Source organism: Dipodomys ordii, unplaced genomic scaffold (genome assembly GCF_000151885.1).
Source record: "Dipodomys ordii isolate 6190 unplaced genomic scaffold, Dord_2.0 Scaffold6, whole genome shotgun sequence".
NCBI lineage: Eukaryota > Metazoa > Chordata > Mammalia > Rodentia > Heteromyidae > Dipodomys > Dipodomys ordii.
Genome location: NW_012267222.1, coordinates 2,224,691 through 2,249,811, shown reverse-complemented (window position 1 = coordinate 2,249,811; position 25,121 = coordinate 2,224,691). Strand labels below are relative to the sequence as shown.

The following is a 25,121-nucleotide window of genomic DNA, read 5'->3' as shown; positions in this document are numbered from 1 at the left end:
CCCTGTTTTCTGTGAAATTTCTACGCGTGGTCCACTTGGCTCCAGCTTGCAGCCAAGTTTTGGGGTCAGATCATGGCACATAATGGCATTATTGGCATGGGTTCAGAATCGTGGTACAAATTCCAGACGTCAGGTATCCTTCCTTCTGTCCTTTTTGCTTGGTCTCCGTGGCTCTCTGACTCCAGTCCCCTCCTTGCATTTCTTCTTTCTGTTCTCCAAAGAAAACTCCAGGAGGAGGAGGCGGCCCATAGGCATGAGCATTTGTACAAAAATATATTTTGCCTAGAGTGTCCCGCTCTGAGTTTTCCGCCGGCAAACAGAATGGCAGCTTCCCTTAGATAGTCTAGTTTTAGGTTTTGTATTTTTGTTTTGTTTTTACAGGTTCACCAACGGGATCCTGTGTGGAAAGAAGAGAAGAAGACATTAGAAGATGGTCGGGGAAGGGAGGGCAGGGCCCTGGCACGGGGAGCCTTGAGGCTGCGTGAAAAGCCCACTTGCTCTCCATAGCCATTAGCTGGCACCAACATGGCCTCGAGAGGCACAGAATGCCTTAGAGGATGAACTGGCCAGCAAAAAATGCAGTGGACAATGGGAATTCTGGGCCAGGAAGTGGGATGTGACCCCAGCCCGTGACAGGGATCTGTAGAACTTTGACCTAAGAATATGCTACACTGGCCATCTCTACTACCCCATGGGAGGAACCACAACAGTCGCCTGGTGTATCTGTCTGTCTTTCTGTCTCAACCACCCCCAGCAGGAGGCTCACTGATGCTAGCACTCTTAAGGGATCAATACATCTAATGGACGGTACCTTACTGAAGAGCAAGCAAGGACCCTGTCTGTGAGGGCCTGGTCAGCCGTCTGCAGTCACCTTCAGCAGGTCCTATGGGTGGTGCTGTGACTGAGAGCTCCTAAGAGCACCCCACTAGAATCAATGATGGGCCTGGTTGAAGGTGTCACCAAGTTCTCTGTAGATTCCTCCTGCCCTACTGACTTGGGGAAACTGAGGGGTGAAGCTCCTGGGCAGAGAGCACCTACAGGCTCCAGGTCACATGCTAAGAACAGCCACGAAGGCTAGGGACCCCTGCAGTGTGTTCATGAACAGCACAGGTACAGCATAAATCACTGACCTGTGCCAAAGCCTAGCCTTGACATGTCTGTCCATCCAACCAGGGGCAGGTAAGGAGGATGGCCTCTCCGGGGGAACCTAGCCTGGACATCAGAGGCTGGGCCCTGGGATGCCAATTCACCTGTCCCACTACCCTAAAGGCTGTCTGTGAGGCTGAAAGGGAAATTGCCCCTGTGGGCCCCGGGTCGCCTTCCTAAAGAAATGGGACATCCTGTCCTGTCCAATCCACATTGGACCCCTCTTGCTAACCTTACTGCTGCTGCTCCTAACCCAGCCTCCACCCATGCATCCTTCCCAACCTTCTAAAATGGGGCAGAGAGGGGTCTGAAAGAACGAAGTAATTTAGCGCACACAGAACTATCCCCTCCTGCACACGTGCCTTCCTTAGAGTTGTCCAAAGTTAGAAAATGGGGCACAGGTGCTGTATTGTTCCACTCAGATGAGCCACGTGGAGTCGAGGGATTCATGGAGAGGAGAAGAGGAGGGGAAGGGTATGGAGGGGTGGGGCAGGAGGGGGATGCGAGGGGCAGGGCTGGGACCAGAGCCAGAGGTGAGGATGTGAGGGGCGGGGCTGGCGGGGCCAGGGTCCGGAGGGCCTGGGCGGGGGCAAGCTGCAGGTGGACCAGGGCTGGGGGCTTGGTCATGGCAGCTGTCCCTGCCCCATGGTGCGAATGGACTCCACATGAACTTACAAATGGTGAAAACGGCAAGCTTTTGCTATATCCATTTTTCCAGTTAAATTTAAGTGGTGCAAGTGGGGTCTTTCTAGTGGCTTATACCTGAAGGGTTAAAGTACTAAGAGCAGCAAATTCTGTCTAGCAGAGCAACACGTGGTGGTAATCCAAACACCTGGTTGGTTGTGTGCCTTTATAAGACCTGCAAATCTTTAGCTCGGGGCTCTCCTCCTAGGCTCCACGGTGTCGGAGTGTAGGCCGAGGCCCGAGCTGCAGCCCATCCAAATAAAACCTTAAAATAGCTATAAAGTCTGACTCTTGGTGGTCTTCTTGGTGGAGGGTGTCCTGCAACCTGGGCACAACATATTAGTGGGGGCTCATCCGGGATCCCCCCAAAGACCCCCAAGACCTCAGACTCCGAAGGTAAAACAGAGCTGTCAAATTTGTCTTTTCCTGTCGTTAGTCTGTTTGTGTGTTTTACTTTCATTTTTCTTTGTGAGGACAGCCACTCCGATTCGTATTGTGTAAAGGATTGTCGAAGCAGACACACTTGCACGACAACCCTGAAGGAACTGGGAGACATCCCAGATCCTCTTTCAAGGGGGGATCCTTGGAACCCCGCCATGAGAATTGTGGGGCATGAGTCGGTTCGGTGTTGGGCCAGAACTGACCAAGATGGCCTCCTAACCGAGGCCCAACTTGCCCACTGTGGGTCTGCTCCTTCTGCTTCCCCACTACAGGAGTCAGCAGACCAATTTGGGAGATCTCCACTTCGTAAGCTTTTTTTTAAACTGTCAGGCCTGCGTGTCTTTTGTTTGTACTGTTTATTGTTTTTTGGACTGTACAACTGACGGGAAACCTTGGGCACCATCCATCTAGCCCCCTAGACTTACAAAAAGAAACTAAGAAGAAAAGAAATTGTACCCCCCGGTTTTTCAGGGAGATAACTTGGAAGAAGAAATGTTTCCTCCCCCATACTCCCCTTCTCAGGTTCCTTCTGCATAGCCTGAGAATGATCAAGAGGAGGAGGGAGCTATAGAACCAGCAGCCGAACCTTCGGCACCTGCCCTTAAAGTTTCTGAGGGGCCAGTCACTTGATGACGCCATGGGATCAACCCCCTTCTAATGCAGCTGTTTTTCCCTTATGCACCGTAGGTCCTGTGGATGTGGATGGTCAACAGAAACCCCAATATTGGCCATTTTCTACCAGTGATCTATACAATTGGTGGACCCAAAATGCCCCCTTTTCTGAGAAACCCCAGGAATTCATTTGCTTGAAACTATTCTCTTTACTCATCAGCCCACTTCGGATGATTGTAGTCAGCTTTTACAGGTCCTTTTTACCACCAAAGAGAGAGACTGTATCTGAGAGGCAGCCCTGAAACATATCCCTGGCCCCACAGGAGCGCCCATCACGGATCCTGCCCTGATCGTTGCCTATTTTCCTGAGATCCGACCAACATGGGACTACAATACGGTTGAAGGTAGGGAACAACTCCTCGTCTACCGCCAGGCTCTGTTGGCAAGTCTCGAGGCAGCAGCTCGCCGACCTACTAATATGGCCAAAGTTTATGATGTAAGACAGGGAGGAAGTGAAAGTCCGGCAGCATATCTTGAGCGGCTCATGGAAGCTTTTAGTCAATATACCCTGTATGATCTTGAGACCCAGGAGTCGGCTCAGATGATTATGTTTGCCTATATAAATCAAGCTGCACCAGATATAAAGCAAAAGTTGCAGGCTCTAGACAGACTTGGTGAAAAGTCTATTAGGGATCTAGTAGCCACGGTGGAAAAGGTTTACAATAAGAGAGAGACAGAGGAGCAAAGACAGGAAAGGAAGGACAGAGAACGTGAAATTGAGCATGAAAAGAGAGACTGGGCCAAGGAAAAGAGGCCAGACTTGTTGGACTCGCCACTATCACATGCCGAGCATATCTGGTTCACAGACGGCAACAGTTTCATTCGAGATGGAAAAAGGTATGAGGGCACAGCAGTCACCACGGACACTGAGATAGTGTGGGCAGAAGCACTCCCCCAGGAACGTCTGCACAAAGAGCAGAACTAGTGGCACTAACAAAAGCCCTACAGATGGGAAAAGGGAAGAGACTAAACATTTACACGGACAGTCGGTATGCATTTGCCACTGTGCATTTCCATGGAGCCATTTACCAAGAGAGGGGGCTGCTGACAGCTGAGGGAAAGACTATTAAAAACAAACAAGAAATTTTAAGCCTCATCCAGGCCTAATGGGAACCAGCAAATATTGCTATTATGCACTGTCGTGGCCATCAAAAGGGAACTGATTCAATAACCGAAGGAAATAACTTGGCCGATCAGGCAGCTAAGGAGGCGGCCCTCCAGCCCAGAGTGGAAGTACTGACTCTAGTAGACCCAGGGCCACGAGCTTTGCCTTTGAGCCTCAGTACTCCCAAGAAGACTTGGAGTGGATAAAGAAAATTCCCATGGCCTATAAACCCCCCAGACAGAGAAGGAAATAAAGACTGGTGGAAAACTGGTGAGGGGAAACTTATCTTGCCACAAAGATTGGGCAAGGGGATTCTTAAGAGAATCCATCGGGTCTCTCACATGGGAACCCGAAGAGTGCAGGACTTGCTCCGACACTCAGAAGTAAAAATTAGGCAAGGAAATCAACTCATTGAGGACATTGTTAAAAATTGTAAAGCCTGTCAGCTCACCAAGGCCCTCAATCAACCGGTTACAAAAGGAGCTCACCTCTATGGAGACAGGCCAGGTATGTATTGGGAAGTAGACTTCACAGAAATTACAACTGGAAAATTTAGATATAAATATTTGCTAGTTTTTTGTAGACACCTTTTCAGGATGGGTTGAAACCTACCCAACAAAGCATAAGACCTCGAACGCTGTGGCTAAGAAGATCCTGGAAGAAATCCTACCCAGGTATGGCTTTCCATCCACCATCGGGTCAGACAATGGACCGGCCTTTGTCTCAAAAGTAAGTCAGGGAATAGCCATGGCACTGGGGACGGATTGGAAATTGCACTGTACTTAAAGACCCCAGAGTTCAGGGCAGGTAGAAAGAATGAATCGGACTCTAAAAGAGACCTTAACTAAATTGGCTTTGGAGACTGGTGCAGACTGAGTATCGTTCCCTCCTTTTGCCCTGTTTAGAGTAAGAAATTCACCCTATCGGCTTGGCTTTACTCCTTTTGAAATAATGTATGGACACCCCCCACCCATTATCCCTAGCCTCAAGACTGAATTGCTTGCTGATTTGGATGATACTGAATTTCTGTGTAAGCTTGACTATTTACAGCTGGTGCATAAGAGTATGTGGCCCCAGCTTAGAGCATTATATGATTCTGCTTCTATTCCTACCCCCCATTCATTTAAACCAGGGGACTGGGTGTTTGTTCAAAGGCACAACTTGAGATCTCTGGAACCACGGTGGAAGGGACCTTACATGTTGCTACTGGCTACACCCACTTCCCTTAAGGTAGATGGCATTGCTGCTTGGATCCACTGCTCCCACGCCAGACTGGCTGACCCCTTTGCCCTGGACTACTGTGGGGAAACATGGGAAGTCTCCAAGCATCCTACCCAACCACTCCGCGTACGCATCAAGAAAAGAAAAATGCACTGATTGTTATTGGTATTGTTGTTTATGGCTAAGGTCAGAGAGAGACTAAGCTGTTGGAGTTTAGTTTGGGGCCAGAGCCACAAGATTGTGTCTCAGGACCATAAGTCAAGGTGGGGAATGAAGGGTTAAAGTTTTGAGGCAGTGACCACTTGTTGCTTGTTTAAACTAAACCTAAGATCAGCAAATTCTGTCTAGCAGAGCAACACGTGGTGGTAATCCAAACACCTGGTAGGTTGTGTGCCTTTATAAGCCCTGCAAATCTTTAGCTTGGGGCTCTTCTCCTAGGCTCCACTGTGTCGGCGTATAGGATGAGGCCCGAGCTGCAGCCCATCTAAATAAAACCTTAAAACAGCTGTAAAGTCTGACTCTCGGTGGGCTTTTTGGTGGGGGTCCTGAGACCTGGGCACAACAATACCTATCACCCTAACTGCTCAAGAGACTGAGCTCTGAGGATGGTGGCTCAAAGCCAGGCCAGGCAGGAAAGTCTGTGAGACTCTTATCTCCAATGAATCACCAAAAAGTCAGATATGGAACTGTGGCTCAAGTGGTAGAGCACCAGCCTTGGGTGAAAAAGCTCAGAGAGAGTGAACAGGCCCTGAGTTCAAACCCCAGAACTGATACAAAAACAAATAAACAGAATCATTAAAGGCTGGACTTAGTGATTTTATTCTTGGTTCTGATATATGTGTGCATGTATTCATAGGTGCATATTTATGCACATATGTATTGTGTATGTAATATATAATACATATATGATGTGTATATGTGTGTATAATAGATAACGTAAATGGTCTATCTGTGTGTATATACATAATGTGTGTGTGTGTGAGCCACTTTACCTGGCCTCTGATTACTGATTATTAATGGAGCCTCGCTGTTGCCCACACCTGTTCTGAGCAGGTTGGGGACACTGAATCACAGGGCCACCCCACCTTCATGGCCAGTTTCCTGTGGAGTGCTTCCCATCCTCCATCCTGACATTGAACAAGTCCCGGCCAGGGGGGCAGCCCTGGACCAACCCCCTCCAGCCTGACACCTCTTCCAGGTACCACTTGCAGCGGGCTCCTGAGTAGACAGTAACCTCTCAGAAGAGCTCAGCCCCTGAGAGCCACACATAGGGACAAAGTCTCCCTGTGGCTGGAGTCTTTCAGAGAAGTCTCTTGGAGGAGAAAGTCTCCTCTAAGCTTATCCATACATATATCATGTCTTGGGACAGAAAAACAACAACAACACAAAACCAGAAATAAAGGACAATGATTCCGACCGTAAACTAGGAGCAGCAACGCTGCTTTCAGAGCATGCAGGGAGCTGAGTCTGTCACAGCCACTCACTCCCATTCCCAGCCAGGCCCTAAGTTGCTGCCCAGCCCTGCAGCTCCACTCCGGGGTCTGCTTGGACTTCCACAGACCTCCCTGCCTGGCATGGGCCTGGAGGAAGGCCAGACAAGGCAATAGAGATGTGAGCGGCCAGTCCTGGACCCCAGGGAAGGAAAAGAAGCAGGTGAACACAAGAGCGCTGTGTGTACGTACTGCAAAGCCATCTTGGAGATGGGATCTGGGATAAATTCTGCCCTCTGCTGCCTGGAGGGAGATTTGGGCTGTAAACATCATGGTCTCTCTGGATTTCATGCTCAGCATTTGCTTTTGTAAAACAGAACAAACCGACAGCAGCCAGACTGCTTGGCACAGCAGCTACTGTTCAGCTCTCCACAGTGGGAAAGGACGTCTGGAACCTAAGATTCTTCAATGTGATCGCAGATGATAGCTAGAAAGAGTCTGGGTGTGACTTTGGAAAAAGACTGCTCCTTTGAATACCAAAACCTTGATACCAAAACCTTGATACCAAAACCTTGTTAAAGAACAAAGTGGGAAGGCTCAGGTGCACTTCTTCTTATTTTTATTAGGTGTATCTTTAATATATTTTTGAACCAAATAACAGGATAAGTTATTTGTCACTTGTATTAGATTCATGATCCTTGATGGTTTTTGAGGCTCTGTCTAGGATAAAGTGGCTTTGGAGAATGGGGAAAGAAAATGGAGTGGACGCTAATGAGGTTTTCTCTACTTTACCTGTCCTATGAAAAATGGCCAGGAATTGGCGCAGGAGCTAATGTCAAGGTGCTCCCTTCCTTTGAGGGAGGAAGTTAGCTTCACTTAATCTCTGTCCAGAGCAACCTGGTCCCCCTGAAGGAGGATCTGAGCAGGAACTGGCTGCAACCTCGGAAGGAGGCCGAGCCCCGGAGGAGGCAGCCCGGGCACGGCACACACCTGTCTGCAGGGAAGCCAACAGCCATGGCTGGGTCTCACATGTGCGTGTGCAGGTGGCCTGGGAATGGCATGAGCACGGCCTGCTACATCATCATTAAAGAGGCATTTGGAGCGTCTTAACAACTATGTGAGAGATAAATATCTCCATTGGCTCTTAAACCTTAATTAAATGTTTTAGTATTAATTGCTGTTTATTTAAGGGACAATAAGTACCCTAGTAAATCTGAGGGATCTTTCTCTCTCTCTCTCTCTCTGACTCTTCCAGCTTGATGTTCATGTCCAGGCATTAATTACTAGAATCAGAGGATTCATGAATCCAAAAGCCCTCACTTCAGTGAGTGAAAAATAGTCTGTCGGACACACAGCAATGGAATCTTTAAGCATCTATCACAGACTAACGAAGCTGTTTGCACAGCCCTCCTGGTCCGGTCTGCGCCACGGAAAATCACCAGGTGTAAACCATGACTCTGTGTCAACAGATGTGGTGGCTGAGCTCGGCCATCTAAGCATATCTCCATGGCCCCTGGCTCTCCCAGCTGCCCAGAGGCTTTGTAAGGCCTCCAGGGAGGGACCCTCGAGCTGTCTGTGTCCAGGGACATCCCCTCAGGTACGCAGGGCATGCTCAGAAAATAACAGGGTTGAGAAGTGGGGTCCCACCTAAGGGGTACCTACATCTCATGCTCCTGCCCAGAGGGGGGGGGTGCTGGGAGAACCCAATAATACTGTAGAGTCTTCAGTGGAGAATCTAGCAAATGAGATGGAGGGAGAGAGGTGGCTCCTGAGATTTGGAAACAAATAATCGGAGGCATTTGTGGAAGTTCGTTCTTGTGGCTTCCTGCTCTCATGCACAGGGTCCAGGGCTCAAGCCTGCGGGCATTGCAAAGCTGGCCCCTGTCCAGCAGAGGAGGCTGCCTGGCCCTGAGAAGCCTGTGTACTTGGAGATCTTGTGTCCCTCAGCTGCCCGCTACGTGGCACGGTCTGCAGTTAGGCATCCGGGGGCAGTCTAGCCCCATCGCTGACAACCGGACTGCCCTGGTCACATCATTTCCCTTCCCCTTCCCCTGGCCTCCATCCGATTCCCCCACACACACCCCTGTGGGATTGTTGTGGGGGCTAAGAGAGCTCTGCCTTGGACCGAGTGGCCCCTGTGTCAGAGGCCGCCTGAAGCTGAGGACAGGTGGCCCCCATTCTGTGGGTCCTCAGCCCGGGGATGGGGGCAGAGGGGAAGTAGAGGCTGTCACAGACCCGCCATCTCCGGGCCAGAGAATATTGTTGTTGTACTTTTTAGCACTGGGGATTGAACTCAGAGCCCTGTGCATATTAGGCAAGCACTCTCCCACTTCACTTACGCCTCCATCATCTTTTGTTTTGCTTTAGTTTGTTTTTTGTGCAGGGTCTCATGCTTTTGCCTGGAGCTTGGCCTGGGACATGATCCTTCAGCCTCCACCTCCGGCAGGACTGGCTTACAAGCATGCACCACTATGCTGAGCCTTTAATGCACTTTCTGAGTTAGAACCACCCACCATGGGCACCTACTGAACATCTCCAGGCTGGTCCTGAGAGCCCACTGCTAATCAGCAAGCTCCTATGATGAGTTTGACTGCAATGCCAAAGGGGCCAGCCACTGTTTACCAGAGCCTCTGTTCTGAGAATGCACCATACTTCTTCCTGCCACCCAGAGGCTGGGGCAGACTCCCCTGCTGGCCACACAGGCTCCACAGAGACCTCTGAACAATCTCATCACATGCCCTTGCCCACTGGTGGAACATTCTGTCTTCAGGACAGGGAGTAAGGCTGGAAACACAAAGCGGAGGGAACTTGTAACTCATTAGCTCTGGGATCGAGAGCTGACCAACACAATACTGGACTGAATGTAGCTGCCCCCTGACCAGCTGAGTGCTGCGGACTGAGTCCCCTACAACTTCCCAGTCTTCTCTCCCTCTGTCCACAGGAATTCCCACTCAGCTCTGTGTGGACGGTGAAGAGGAGGAGGAAGAGCACTTTCTGGAGGAGAGGTCCCTCCCTGATGCCCCCAAAGGGCTTGGAGGCCTGGGATAGGATTGCAGGGTGAGGCTCATTCTGGGGTGGCACAGGAGAAAAATGAGGGTGTCTAGCATGCCTGATATCACCCCCAAAACAAACATGAAAATCCTGGCTGTTCCCCAAGTCTGGGCACGTACAGGGCATGGGGTCACCAGCCCTGGGTGAGGTACAGCCTGGCATCACATCCTGAGATTCGGCACCAGAGAAGCCATTTAACGTTTGCATCCACATTAATATCACTGAAAGCAAACCAAATGTTCCCAGGCAGTAGAGCGTGGAAAATTCATCCTGTTTGGGTGTCGGTCCCTGGCTTCAAATTAGTAGATGTCTCCACTTTCTTTCTTTATCATGTTCTTTCTTATCTCTTATTTTTATATTTCAAAATTGTATTTGAATTCTGCTCCTTGTCCTCCCTGAAGGGGGGGGTGTACCAACCCCGCTCCACAGAGCTGCGGTCCCAATGTCTTCTTGCTGCGAAGGAGCTGTGACCAGCTGCTTCCAGGGGTGATGCTCCTGCCCCAGGGGCCCACGCCAGGCAGCCACCTCGGGAACGGCACAGAGTGGACAGCCAAACAGTCCTGAAGCCCCACTAGGAATCAGGAGAGCTGCCGCCTCTTCCTCCCCCTCTCCCTCCCCCTCTTCCTCCTCCTCCTCCTCCCCCTCCTCCTCTCTCTCCTCCTCCCCCTCCTCTTCCTCCTCCCCCTCCCCTCCTCCTCCTCCTTCTCTTCCATCAGAGCACTTCAGAGAGCTGCCATCCAGCCTCCCCATACATCCTTAAAAGCAATCCTTCAAAACATGTCCCACTTGGAGAAAGACCTTCAACAGCACCCCCCCACCCTCCGCCAAGTAAAGACAGGAGGAGTGGAGCAGCATGCTTACCATGAAATAGACACATGGCGTCTGCCCTGCCCCCAGGAGGTAAAAAAGCCTTCGGCCAGTCAGCAGGAGATTTCGAACCATTTCTCAGACACAAAGGCCACAGGGATGAGATGCCGATCCGCAGAGGAAGATCTGCAGAGGGAGAGAGCACAGGGTGGGGTTACGGGGTCTGTAGAGCACAGGAGAGGGGCTGGCAGCGCCGGCCTGCAGGGGGAGACACGTCAGGTTGTTGTCTGGAGACCCCTTCCCAGGAGGGGACCCCCAGGCTCACACCTGAGGATGCAGGCCTGGGCACTCAGATGAAGGAACGCTAAGACTTGTACCTGCTACCCCTTGCTTGTGCCAGCACCATGATGTGGGTTTTGGAATTTGCAGGACAAGCACCGAGCTCAGGGTATACTTACAAATATAATAACATACATACTGTAATAGAATACGACATAATATATAATCCTCTGGTGGCAGAGATGTGATATTCTTTATTGAGCATGACAGAGAGGACAGGGCCTGGCTTTTAAGGTGGAACCCTCCCACTTTGTCACCTATGAGGCTAAGCTACCCTGTCCCCAGGTCAGCGAGCTGCAACAGAGCAGAACTTTGGGCCCCCCTGTAGACACCCCTCCATTCTTGGCCTTTGTGCCAGGACACCAGGGCTCGGGTGGGGCCGACCATGTGCTTATTAGGCTCCTCAGCACAGCGCAGAAAGCAAGGGGGACAAAGCAAAGGAAGAAAGGCAGCCTGCAGCCTCTTCCCTGAGCACCCGCGTTCTCCCAGGGCTGCCCAAGCCCTAATCAGACAGCCATGGGTCCCGCCCACCCACACAACTTTGTGGTTGTCGGCTCTTCATGAACTTGGCCTCTGGGCTGCTCTTACAGAGCTCCCCAAATATCTAAGAGGGGAACCAAAGGCTGAGAACAGGGGCTCTGTGGTGTCTGGGCTGGGAGGGCCCTCCTAGAAGGAAGGGGGCACCCAGGAGAGAACACTGGAGAATCCCGCACGGGACGAGTACTCCCTTGCTGTACAAGGATGCAGTACCAATGGCTCCATGCTGTCCCCTGCATACCTGGGCTGCTGAGCTTCTGCCTTCAGACCCCTGAGGATCACAGAAGAACACGAAAGTCCTGACTGCAAGTCAAGATGCCTGGGGTTCTTGGTCCCTGGGGACTGTCTGAAGTGGCCTCACACCCTGTGGCTCAGGGGTGCTTCGGGAGACCTGGTGTCACCCCACCAGCTCCTGTTGTCCTAAGGTTTTTTTTCAGTTGTTGGGGATTTTTGTTTTAATTTACAAAATAATGTAGGAGTGCACGCTCACTTAAAAAAATAGCTTATTGATATTTTAATTTAATTCTGGACAAACCTTCAGAAGCTGACTCAAGGGTTTCGTAAATATTGCCAGCGATGGCTGGAGAAATACGTCTTCTTTGTGAGATCGTACATGAATAATAAAAGAAAGCATTTAATAAGAGATGACTGCTCCTGGAGTCTGGATGCTATTTGATTTTCCTCCATGCTCGCTGCTGACATTTTATTGATGGGGGTGGGGGAGAGAGGTCTCAAAGACTCAGACTCCAGGAGGGACAAAGCGTCATTTGTTGATCTTCAGTGAGGCCAGTGGGCTACATGGCTGGCTTTGAACTCTGAGGCCCAGGGGGAGCAGTCCCAGCGGGGACTGAGGGCTGAGGAAAACCCCTCCCACTCTGCTTCCTGAGTCTGGGTCTGCCAGGGGAACACAGCTGGGTCCAGGTTCTGCCCCCCCAGCCCTGCCCGCCATACACTTGGGCTACTCATGGCACTGATCAGGCCTGGCCCACTGGGAGCCCGGAGGCTCAGGATCTGCGCTCACCGGTTTCCGTTGAATGTGGACTTGTACTCCCCAGCCGGGTGCAGTGTCTCGTCGGTGTAGACGGGCACAGATGCCCGCACGCACTCGTGCGAGCACTGCAGGGTCTCGTTGTAGGCCGTGAAGATGTCCACACTGCTGGGTACCCGTGCCGGGGTGAAGTCGGTGAGGTTCTGGCAGCTCTCCTCCTGCTGGTTGACCTTCCGCTGGTGGCTGTTTCTCCGCGTGTTCCCACCTTGGGCACAGCTAGGAGAGAGGGAGAGGCCGGGGGTGGGAGTGGGGGCAGGCAGGGCCCGAACCCCTCCCCCCACACACACAAGGCTCTGGAGCTTTCCTCCCAGAAGGCTTGGCTTCCAGGCGTCCTCCATAACTGTTTCCTATCAGATGGCAATTTCCAGCCTCTTCAGAAAGACCAACCACAATCAAGCAATCAAATCTTTTTTTGGGGGGGGGTGGGGGAAAGAAATAAATACATATATAAACTAGCTAAAACAAAATTTAAAATTTAAATGTGGCTATGAACCGCTGGGAGGGCCGTGGGGGTAAGCAGATGCATGAAGAGCGTCAGCTGGGGTGCTGACTCAGTTTCCCCGCCGATGTCTCAGTAGGGCAGCCTTGGTAAGAGGGGGCCTGAGTAGCGGGGAGTCCCAGGGGGGCCGGTCCGAGCGGCCGCTCCTTCATGGTGGGGTGCCACAGGACCTTCTCTGGGGAGCTTTGGGCAGTGGTGACACCTCCCCCTCCCCCCTCCCTGCCTCTGGAGAACAATCACAGGAAGGAAACAGTGTGGCTCGTCCTCCAGCCCTGAGGGGGCATCCAGGGGACTGTCCCGTGTCCCCAGGCGGCCATGGCGGATGATCACCCTTGTGTGGGGGGTTGGACAAGAGGAGGCCCCGTGGAACCCAGGGGGCACTCGGACAACAAGCTCACAGAGGGGAATCTGGGAGAGCTCCCCTGCAGTGTGGGGGTGCTCCCCTCACCCAGACACCATGCACCCCCTTCCTCCGGTGCCTGTCCAGGCTCCTGGGGGTCTCCCTTCCTCCTGCCTCTGTTTCCCCTTGGTGGGGAGAGAGTCTTGCAGGAGATCACACCCTCCAGTGAAGCGGTGAAGGACACTGCCCCACACAGAGGAGGCGGAGGTCATGAACAGCATTTGGCCACCTGCTGCCAGCCTGTTGCACCTCCAGCACGCTGAATGCCCAGGGGAAGGATCGGCCCCCAGCTGCCTCTGATTCTGCGTCAGGCCTCAGACTCCTCTGCAGAGAGGGTCTCTCTGTTCTGACAGGGACCATGGAGACGGTCCTGCCATGCCTCTGGGAGCCCCTTCCCCGGCCAGTCCCTGCCTGAGAAGGCCTCGTCCCCCACCGCTAGCAAACTGGGGCCAGCAGTCAGGAGGCATCTTGGGACCCGGCCAGGGGGAAGGGCCTGGCCTGGGTGGGGCCCCACCATCCCCATCCTCATGCCTCCTGCCATCGGGGTCCACGGTGGGTGAGTCCTTTCTGGAGGCTCGGGCCCCGCCTCCCTCAGGCCTGTCTTCCTGTCACCCCACAGCAGCAGGGGACCCCTGGGAGTGGTGATACTCCATGGGAGAGATGGGTGCCACAGGAGCGGCTGTGGCCGGCCCACAGCAGCGCCCAGCCACTCCCTCCCTGGCTTTCTCTGGGTGGGGGTGTCAGGTGTGTGGCACTGAGGGCTGGCCTCAAAGGAGGCCACTTCCCAGGAGCAGCCAGGGGAGATGAGCTGCCCACAGCAAGGCTGCAACCTAGATCAGACACAGAGTGACTAGGAAAGGGAGGGAGGGAGGGGGAGGAAGGGGAAGGAAGGAAAGAAGGAAGGAAGGAAGGAAGGAAGGAGGGAAGGAGGGAAGGGAGGAAGGAAGGAAAGAAGCGAGGGAGGGAGGGAGGGAGGGAGGGATGGACAGACGGAGGAATGAGGGAAGGAGGGAAGGAGGAAGGAAGAAAGGAGGGAAGGGAGGAAAGAAGGAGGGAAGGGAGGAAGGAAGGAGGGAGGGAAGTGATAAAGGAGGGAAGGAGGGAGGAAGAAAGGAGGGAAGGGAGGAAGGAAGGAGGGAAGGAAGGAAGGGAGGGAGGGAGGGAGGGTCAGGCGAGGTTGGCCAGGCCCCACCCCTTCGACCATGGGGAGGGTTGGGCACCACTGAGTGTGGACCCCACAGGGAGGGGCCACAGGGGGCCACCCAGGGATTATGCATCCAGAAATAATCCTGGGCCCAGAGAAGGTCAGGCAAGAGGATCAGCCTGAGGCGCTATGGCAGAGAAGCTGGGGAAGGCCAGGCCCAGCCACAGCTGACGGCAGCCACAGGGCCCAGGGCTGGGGCTGCCTGGGTCTCTATCCAAATGGGAAAAGCCACTCGAGGGCTGCGATCCCAGCCTGGGCTTGCAGAGTTGGGGTGTCTGTGTACAGCCGCCCCGGGGATCCCACCGCCCCCCATTTCCAAGCCTTACCAATTTTTTAAGACAAGAGTTGTGATGAGCGCAGCGATGACCATGATGAGGGAGACGGTGATGGTGATGATCTGATGCACAGCCAGACCTGCAGAGGAGGGGACAGGGTCAGGGCTGCGGCAGGCCATGCCCCTTCATACCTGCTGGCAGGGGCCGTGGGCACAGAGACCATCCTCTCCCGGAAAGGAAGAAGGAAGGAAGGGAGGGAAGGAGGGAGGGAGGGAGGGAAGGAGGGAGGAAGAAAGGAGGGAAGGAGGGATGGAAGGGGAAGAAGGGGGAAGGAGGGAAGGGAGGGAAGAAAGGCAGGCAGTAAGAAAAGGAAAGAGGGAGGGAAGGAAGGAGGAAAGCAAAGAGGGAGGAATGAAGGGAGGGAGGAAAGGAGTAAAGGAGGGAGGAAGGAGGGAGGGTGGAAAGAAGGGAGGAAGAGAGGAAGGAAAGAAGGGAAGAAGAGAGGAAGGAAGAGAGGAGGAAGGGTAGGAGGGAAGGAGGGAGGGAGGGAAGCAGGCAGGCTCCAAGTGCCAGTCTCTCTCAGCCCTTAAGCCCTGACATGGTTCAAGGGCAGGTGAGCCCTTGAACCTGCCAGGGCTTTCCTGCTGCCTGCACCTGGCTTCAGGAAATCTCTGCTGAGGACTCTCACCTCTTCCTCCCTCCCTTTGCTCTGGAGTCATGACCCTGGAGGGCGGGACACTGGCCTAAGGGTTGGGCCCAGGGTTTCTTAGGGGAAGGCAGATCCACCGCCTGGCAGCCTCTGGGGCACTGATGGCTTCTGCCTCTCTCCAGAGTCCTCCTCGGGAGCTTCATTTCCCACTGAGTTTCCAGGAATGAAGGACCCGGGCCCAGGGCGGGAGCTCCTTTGGGGAGGAGCGGCCCTTCGGCCTCTCTTCCCTGGCCTTCTCCCTGGCATGGGGCAGAAACAACAGGGCCAGCAGTGTGGGCAGGGCAGGCCGAGAAGGGTAGGCTGACTCCACAGCACAGCGGCCAGTCTGACCAGCCGAGGGGAGGGAACGCGCTCTCATCCGCTTCCAGCCAGAGATGGAGGTTGAAGGAGGAAGAGGCTTCTAGCAGCCCCTGCCTCTGGTCCCCACTCTGACCACATTCCTTCCTGACCACATCTGTCACATTCTTTCTGGGACCTGGGATCTAGGGCCAGCCCTGGCTGACTCTGCCAGCCAGTCATCGCCCTGGCTCCGTCCTGCTAGTGGAGAACCGAACCCCAGGAGCGGAGGACCGAGCGACAGAGCTGCAGGGAGATGTCCCTGCTTCCCCCCCTCCACCCCCGGGGATGAGCTACCAGGAGCTTGAGACGCGGGGGTGCTAGACCTATCTCCCTACCCCAGATCCCCAATCCCAACGTCAGGCAGCAGAGATCTGCCCAGCACACCTGAGACCTGGGGTCTGCCGAGGCGAGGGCGGCAGCTGGGAGCCTCCCTGGCCGTCTCCACAGCAGATGTTACCTCTCTGCTGAGCACAGCCCTCGTGGAGGAATCGCTGGTAATGATTCAAAGCTGTCAGGAGCTGAACATCCGCTTTGCCTCCCCACTGCTTCCTCTTTGGGGGCGACTGCCATTTGTCACAAGGGATTCCCACCCTGAACTGCGGGGCGGTAGAGCATTGCTGGGAAACAGAGTCGTGGCCACGCGCCAGCCATCTTCCATCCACTGGTTCAAGATCCACCCCGTACATGCCACACTTTGCCCATGGTGGCCCACCCCAGGGTTGGCCCCCAACCCTGGGAGCGACCTCAGGGCACAGCCGCTGTGGGGCTTTGTCTTGAAACTTCACCACTCACAGTGAGCTTGGCCAGTGTGGCCTTGCTTCTGCCCGTGCCCAGCTTGTGACATCTGCGATAAATCACTGCGTGAATTCTCCGTCTCCCGGAGACCTGGGGTAGACTTTAAGTCCTCCAAACCAGCCCACCAAGGGGGCCAAAAGCAATTTAAACCACAAAAACCCCTCCCATCCTCACCACCAACAGCACGCCCATCAGCCCTGCCATTTCTTGTTCCTCCACCAAGTTCCTTGAAACCCAACAAGACCTTGTGGGCAGAGGAGGGGTGGAAGAGACATGATGGATGGCCACGGAGGCACTAGTACCTGCTCTGTGTCCTCTTCCCCTTCTCCCAGACACACACCCTGAGACCCAGGCAGGAGACAGCTATTCTGTCCTGAAGAGTTGGTGATTAGCCCGGGCCCTGGGATGAGAGGAGGTGATGCGGATGGCGACCGCGATGGTGAAAGGGATGTCGTGGGTGTGATGCGGACCGTGCAGGAGGCAGCAGGAATAGCAGAGGTCTTGGTGAGCATGGTAGTGATGGTGGTGGTGATGATGATGGTAGCGGTGGTGATGGTGATGATGGTGGTCGTAATGTTTGTGGCCAAGGTGATCTTGATTAAGTGGTGATATGATGTGGGTGGCGATGAGTGACTTTTTCCAGGGGCCCCTCAGACATAGTGGATACTCCCTCTCTGTTGAATATACCCAGGCACCAGCAGACCATGGTAATAAGGATGATGACGATGGTAATGGCCATCGTGAATTAGGACGGAGACTGTAACGGTGGAGATGGCGGTGGGGACCATGGTGGTGGTGGTGATGACTGTGGAGATTCTGAATGGGACAGGAGGATGGTGATGAGGGTCGTGGAGGTCAGGATGATGGAGCTGAGGAAGATGGTGGTTGTGACGGCCACCCCCTTGCCATCAGCAGAATCCTCATCAGTGCCACCTGGGTCAGCATCCACGCATCCCAACCCACATCACCAGCAGCACCACGCCCTGATCATGGTGCTTGTCACCACCATGGCGAAGAGGATGATGAGGATGAAGACCACGGCAGGGAGGACCACAGGCCTGAGGGGGGACCACAAGGGCCAACAGGTATCCTGTTTACCCCGGACACAGCTCGCAGCGGTGGCAGAAAAACTGTCTGTTTTGTCCTTGGGTCACGTAGGGCCTGGTGATGCCAAAGCTCACACAAATCCGCCTGACTCTGAGCCTGGGCTTGGTTAACCGAGCTGTTGGCTTGGCCGGACGGCCTCTTTTGTCCTTCCTTTCAGGTCAAAAGCTGGCTCTTCTCCCCGGTGCGGGTGTGGGAGAGAATAAACTCTCCTGGAGGCAGACGCTCATGCCCCATGGCCTTCACTTTGAGGAGCTCTTTCGGAGGAAGCTCTCTGCCCATCTCGGCGCTCCCAGACAGTCATTTCTGGGCATGTTATATACCATATCCCACGGTAAGAACTAGATCTTTGTTTCAGAGGCAAAATGGACCAGCTTCTGGGCCAAGGTGGGAAGAATTAACACCTTCAGGGACAGGTGATATCGAAGAGTAAAGAGGGATAGAGGAGAGCCAACAGGCAGATACCAACAGGACTGGCTCAGCCTGAGAGAGCAGGCCTCTTCTATAGGTCCTAAGAATCCCCCTGCAGGAACAGAGCACTCTGCGCTCTGCTCTGCCAGAGGGGGCCCAGGGTACCACCAGGTTTTGACCTGTCAGTGAGAACTCTAGGCGCAGTACCCTCGCCCTGTGCCTGAGGTCCCTGGAGTTCCTAAGCCTCATAAAAACGTGCTCCACTCATTATCATCTTTGTATCTACCCAACCCCATGCACGTACTTCCTGACACGGTTTCCATCCTGCTGCAGTAATTGCATGTCACATTGCTAAACTTACAACTGAGAAGTCAAAAATAAGAAGTCAGGGGAACAGGAACAAAGGTGGCGATGCGTGTCTCAGGTCTGATGGCTCTGGGAGGACCCTCCTTCTCCTGCCTTCTTTGTGAATTTTCTCCATTGGATTTCTCCAATTACAATTTAGAGAAGCCATGTGTGGTTAATAACCAGCTACGAGAATCTGGATGACACACAGCCATAATAGAGCAGCTGCGCTTTCGTGGGTCGTTTCTTTATGCCGGGCCCCTTGTTAAGCCTCCCCACCTGTGATCCACTCAGTCTGACCTCATCTTGAACTTTCTTCTACCTCTCTGATCAGGAGCCTGATGCTTAAAAGACAAAATGACTTTCTCTTGGTCACCCTGGCAGAGACGGGATAAAAGGCAGTTTTCTGCTCTGCAGATCTTGAGAAAATCAAATGCCTAATCCAAATCCAACAGATCGGCAGCCACATTATGGTCCTAAATTGGTCAGAGACAAATGTCTTTCTACTCCTTGTACACTTTGTTCCAGAAGCAAAGAGCCTTGTGCTTCAAAGCTGGACACATGGGGTTTGTGAGTTATTAGACTTCTGAGTAAGAAGCCAGTGCCGTGAGAAGAACCTACAGACCCTACAGAAATGGCGGCTGGACAAAGACTGAGCCTTTTGACAAGTGGTCCCCATAGTATTTGAAGGAAGCAGTTGGGAAGTGGGAGCTCCAGAAGGAGAACTCGTCATTTCTTCTCTTTGAAAGGCTGGCTACTAGGAAGACAGCAGACCAACAGGTAAGAAATTGTGTGGTGTTTAACGCATCTCTGTGATATCTGGTCCTCTGCGATGTAAGTCCTTTATAGGTAGGTGGCTCTTTTCTTACAGGATGAGAGGACAGGAAGGGCCACGTGTGTACTGGTCAACTTTGCATGTCCACAAACAGAACACTCCAGCACACAGCCTTACATACGTGGAGGAAAGGTGATCAAGCTCACAGTTCTGGAGGCTGCAGGAAACTCAGTTCTGACGAGGGCAGGTGGCAAGGGCTGCCTTTTTGCAGATAGAGAGCAGACCGGATGTTGAGTGGGAACAGGCAAACCACAGGTGCTCAGCCCAGGAGCCACAGACCTTATGCCAACTGCGGCCACATTCCAGCGAAACTCCCTTTGCCAGCACCAGTGACGGCCTGCTTTGCCCCACCGACCACAGATGTCAGAGCCCCTGACGAGTCACACAGAATACAGCAGCCAAAGGTGGCTGGGGGTATGAATGACACGTGGGTGTCGGCTCCAAATGACTGGTTTGAGGCTGAGACTCAAACTACAATCTTTTTGGTTCAAAAGAAGAGAAGCTTCCCACTCCATCATCAAACGGTCACCATCTGCTGGGACTTCCACTGGCCACTGTGAAGATGATTTCAAAGACAGCCCCAGCCTGTGGCTCACTCGATACCCAGCCGCCCTGGGTTAACAATGCAACGCATTTGGAGACTCGATCTCGTCACATTAAGATCTCCTTGGAGAACTCATCAGACAGGACTCTTGGTTTTTTGTTTTTGTTTTTGAATCAAAACTCAGGTAGAGCTGACCAAAGGAATCCTTTGAAGGGTACTCAGAAATATTTCAGCTGCATGTCTCATTTATCAGCGTTCACAATACCCCGCCCCCAACAACTTGAGAAAGGCAAGGAGGTTCAGATCAGGCAGTCACGATCAGGCAGTCACGTGATCGAGACCTATGCTGCTGTCTCTGGAAAGAACTTTCCTTGACCATGCAAAGAAGCTCACAGGAGGAAGTCCCCCACCCCCACAACCTCTCACTTTTCCCAAGATGCCCCTTAGCACTGAAACCTTACATCCGATTCTCTTTAACAAAGTCTCTGGGGGGCCATAGGCAACCAGGAACAGTGCCCCCAATCCCGTACCTACCCCAGACAAGTGGGCTCCATGCCACCTGGTACCTGGGCTGTGATCAGGCTGGTAATGATGTCACCTAAATGAAACCTATCTTCCACACACCAAGGAGCCGGGAAATAAAAACCCCACAGACTTCCTCCTCTCTACTGCCAAGGTCAATCAATGCCAAATCCCATCCTCGAACTCTTTGCAATTCAGACGTGGTCCCTGAGGCCAGCGGCATGCCATGCGGGGATTCTTGCTTCCTCTTCCTGACAGGTGTTATTGTTCCTGCTAATTTAGGGGCTCTCTCTGCTCCTGGTAATTGCCACTGTATACTAATGTGCTAGGAATCAGCTGCCGTCCCGATAATGAAAAATTATACCCAGAATAATGGATGGGGACAGATGGATTACCAAGCTCCACATCCATCAATGGGGCTTTTATGGTTATATTTGTGGTGGTTTGTAATAAGATCAGGCCCCGAAGATTGATGTGGAAGTGGGTAATCCATCTCTGGGCCTGAACGAGGTCTTATTAAAAGAGGCCGAATCAAACACAAGCCATTGTCCGTGGCGAAAACAAACTGATCACGGGCTTTCTTCCCTACCACGTGAGGGGGTTTTACGGCACGTTGGGCTGTCACACTTGGGTGACGACAGGAACAATGGCCTTGGAATTTTCCAAGGCAAACGGTGGCATTTCTGTGCTCACGGCAGCTTGTTGGACAACGCGGCCCTTGCATGCAGGCATCCGCAGAGACCAAGGCAGCATGTTCTGTGGGGGTCAGTCCAATAGGCGAGGGGTGACACTGCTCACCCCAAAGTGAATGTTCACAGAAAAGCAAAGCTGCTGGACTTCCTGGCTGGGGACACACAGAAACATTCAGGGCCTTCCAAAGGTAAGGGCACTGCAAGAGAACTCACAGGCTGCACAGAGATGTATTGGTAAGAGATTCGTTATGAGGATCCGCTCATCACGGGAGCCAAGGAGCCCACTGCCTCCCACTGGCAAGCTGGGGAACCAGAGCAGCCCCCACTGTAGTTGGTTCCATCCTAACCCAAAGGTCTGAGAGCCAGGGAGCAGCCATGAGCACCCCAGACCAAGGCCAGAAGCCTGGGAGGCGATGAATGGAGAGTCTCCGAATGAAGGTCTCGGAAAGAGCAGGAGGTCCAGCTCAAGGAGAGTTCGCCCTAACTCTGCCTTCCTCTTCTACCCAAGCTCTCCGCTGGGGTTGGACGACGCCAGTCCCCACCGCAGGGAGGAATCCTTGCTCTGTCTGCCAGTTTCTCCAGAAATGCCCTGTGATGCTGCTTTCCCAGTTCCCCAGGCACGCTTTGCCAGCCAAGGTGACACACAGAAAGAAGCCACCACCGTTAGCCACGGCCTGACTCATGCAGGCACTCCAGGCGCATCCTGTCGGGAGTCCCTCCAGCCTGGGACGGAAAGGAAATGGCCGAGCTGGCATCTCATGGGGACTCACCCCAGGAGGGAGCCACGGGGAAGGACCTCAGTGCCAGGGGAAGCGGTGAGCTCCCCTTGGGGACATGTGGTGATGTACAGAGACAACGGGGCAGAAAGTGGCTCCACTGTCATTGTGGGTGCTGCCCCCAGAGGACAGTGGTGTTGAGGTGGAGAAGCTTTGGGCTGGAAGGTCAGAGACGCGTCCTGACCACACCTGGGTGGGTGGGGCAGTGGCTCTCCAGTCCCCTCCCCCAAGCTCCTGCTGCAGGCCCTGCCTGGCGAGGAACACTTAAGTGCTAGGGACGGCAGGACGGGGGGAGGTGCGGGGGATGACAGCCCTGTGGGGTTTGTCACATAACGGAGTGACCCGCACACCGGAGGGGGACACAGAGCACCCAGCACTGTGTGCTGGTCAGGCACAGCTCACTACACTACAAAGAAGCGGTAAATGGCAGGGGGGAGGTTCAGAGAGTTGCCTCAAGACTGTACAGTGCAATTCAGGGGTCCCCAAGACCTCCCCCTTCTGTTTTGAGGGATTCACAGACCTCAGGATCGCTGTCGCACTCATAATTACATCTTACTCCCGCAGGAGAACGCAGACTAGAACCAGCCTCAGTGGGGTGAGGCCAGTGGGGCTGAGTACAGCTACCCCAGCAGTGGAGTGAAAACGTGTGGGAGCGTTGCTGAGGAGGGGCGCTGGCCTGGGTCTCGGGCCATGGCGCAGATACACAGCTGGTCTTGGTACACAGACCCTCTAGAGGTTAAACGGATAGTGTACGGCCAAGACCCCAAGTAAGCGCAGAATACTCCAGGGATGTGGGGCCATCCCCAGGGAGCAGGGCTCGCAGGTGCTCTCCTGTGTCGGGTTCGCCCTTACCCTGCACCCAGCGAAGATGCCATGAATGGGACAGTCGACCCCACACAAGCTCGCTCCGGAACTAGAGCTGCTTCTAGCTTGAGGCGGGCGGGTCCCAGGCCAAATCCAGCCCACTGTCTTTGTAGATAGTTTTACGACACTGCCGTGCCCATTCATCTCCACGTTGCCCCTGGCAGCCCTGCGTGATGCCGCCCCTGTGCCTCAGTTCCCCCGGAGGCGCCAGGTCCACGGTCTGAAACATCTACGCCAGCCCTTTGAGAACACGTGGCTGACCTCCGTGCGAGGAGACCCAGAACCCTGGAGTGGGGCTTGTGGCGTGGCCTGAGTGCCCGGGCCAGCGGTGTGCTCTGCTGTGCTTTTCCCAGAATGCAATCACTCGGGAACGCGGCAAATGCTGAGTGGCCTGGATTCAGAGCTGCACGGCCAGGCCACCCGTCTAGGTTTCTGTGGACTCCCTCAGACTGCGGCACAACTGACAGGAGAAGCCAGGATCCAGGGCTGGGGCTGAATGGGCCTGCCCCTGCCTTGGTCCCGGGCGACCTGAGATGAGGGACGCCAGGTGGGTCCCCACGGGGCGCATTTTGCTGGAGTAGAGACCATCTCACAGGAGACTTGAAGGGATTAAAGTCAGAACTTCCAGGCACTTTCAAATCCCCAGTGGGTCTGCTGTTCATCTTGCTGAAAAGCAGAAGCGGCCGACTGGGAGCTTTGAGCTCAGCAGCGGGCACGGAAATGACCCACTTCCTTCCCGTAACCCCGGGGGCAGGTGACATTCCCACGGAGGAAGCCGCTCCGAAGGCTCCTGCAGACAACTCTGCCTCTCCTGGCGCTAAAGAGAGGCCGAGGCCTCGAGGGGACAGTGAGACATTCTTCAGAAGGGCTGGCGGCTGGAAAAGCGACGAACTTTTCTGCAGCCATCAGCAGCCCTCTGGGGACAGGTGTGGCAGGAGGGCCGCCCTAGAATCAGTGTGTCAGCTGGACACCGGCTCTGTTATTCCCAGGAGCACCACGCCAAGCAGGAGCTGCATCCTACCCCGGCTGCGCAGAGGCCCCACGCCAGCCGGCCCAGTAGAGGCTGCACCTGTCTCTAAATGTTTGGAGGAGAGGCCAGGGCTCTCCTGCCCTTCGGAGCCAGCTGGGACCACCTCCCCAGGAGGCCCCACACCTCTGTGCATTGGGCAGGAGGGTCATGGAATGAAGCTGCCCAGATTTTGAGGCTGCAGGCACACAGTAGGTGCTCAGAATAAGCCCAGAGGATGGTGCTGCGGTACCACCATGCTGTGGCTTTGGCAGAATCTACCCAGAGTCTCAGAGACAGGCGCTGGGTAGGCCTGGTTCCAGGTGTGAATCGATATATGAACCGATGCTGGGAGACGGTGGGGGGTGAGACCTGGGTGGAGGCATTTGGTCGCTGCAGACATGCCTGGAGGAAGGGCATCTTGCTCCTGATCCCTTCCTGGCAATCTCTGCACTTCCTGGCTACCATGAAGCAACAGGCTCATCTGGAGATGAAAGCAATGGGGCCACCCTGGGCGGAAGTGTCCTAAACCATGAGCCAAAACACATCATTCCTCCTACACAAGCTCTCCCTCGGGTGTTTGTCACAGAGGTGGAAAGTAGGAGCACCCATGCCAGAAGTTTGATTCTGCTCAACACTGTTTTGATTTCTTTACAAATATGTACGCTATTCCCGAGATACTGCCCCAATGACACAGACGGCCAGCCCGCCCAGAGGAGGTTCCTGTTCCTGTGGTTTAAGCCCTTGGCACGGAAGCCAACCCTGGTCCAGAGCAGACGTGGGCAGTGTTAGCAAAATGAGCCCCTTCCCATAGCTTAGTCCACTCCTTCCCCTCTCCACAGCTTAGCATGCTCCCTTCCTAGGCAACACCAGGCCCATGTAGTAAAGGCAGTAAGTAATCAACTTTACCTCTACCTTGGGATAGCACTCCTCTGGGGCAGCTACCACCATCTAAGGCAGCAAGAGCCCCTTAGAGTGACCTTCAGGTCTGGGCAGCTGCAGGGCCCCTTATCTACTACTTGGACAGCAGCCATCCATCCTGGTCCGCCATGATGAAGCCCCTGGCCCGCACGTCCACACCAGGGCCTCCTAGCCCCTTCCAGCCCCTCCTAGACCTCCTAGGCTATATAGGTCACCCCAGACAATAGCGGGTGCTTCCTCTCACTTCTCCCCTGTGAGAAGGCATCTTGCCAACCCCCCTCTCCTGGCAATAAACCTTTCTTGGTTCTCTGGCAAAGTCTAAATGATCTTAATTTGCTAACAGACAAGCTTGCCCTGCTGCAGGGCTTACCTCTAACCAGGACCCAGCAACGCCAGAAA

General features: G+C 54.0%; 1 protein-coding gene across 1 annotated transcript in view; it reads right to left on the bottom strand.

The window, feature by feature from the left end:
- Nucleotides 1-318: 318 nt before the first annotated feature.
- The window catches only part of Ajap1 (adherens junctions associated protein 1), a 77,539-nt gene continuing 52,736 nt past the window's right edge, over nt 319-25,121 (bottom strand). Inside the window, exons 15-18 of the mRNA XM_013031584.1 lie at nt 14,911-14,998; nt 12,455-12,697; nt 10,612-10,743; nt 319-397 (exon numbers count right to left, since the gene is read on the bottom strand). Coding sequence (XP_012887038.1) covers nt 10,671-10,743; nt 12,455-12,697; nt 14,911-14,998 — 404 coding nt within the window. The 3' untranslated portion in view covers nt 319-397; nt 10,612-10,670. The remainder of the gene's footprint in view (nt 398-10,611; nt 10,744-12,454; nt 12,698-14,910; nt 14,999-25,121) is intronic.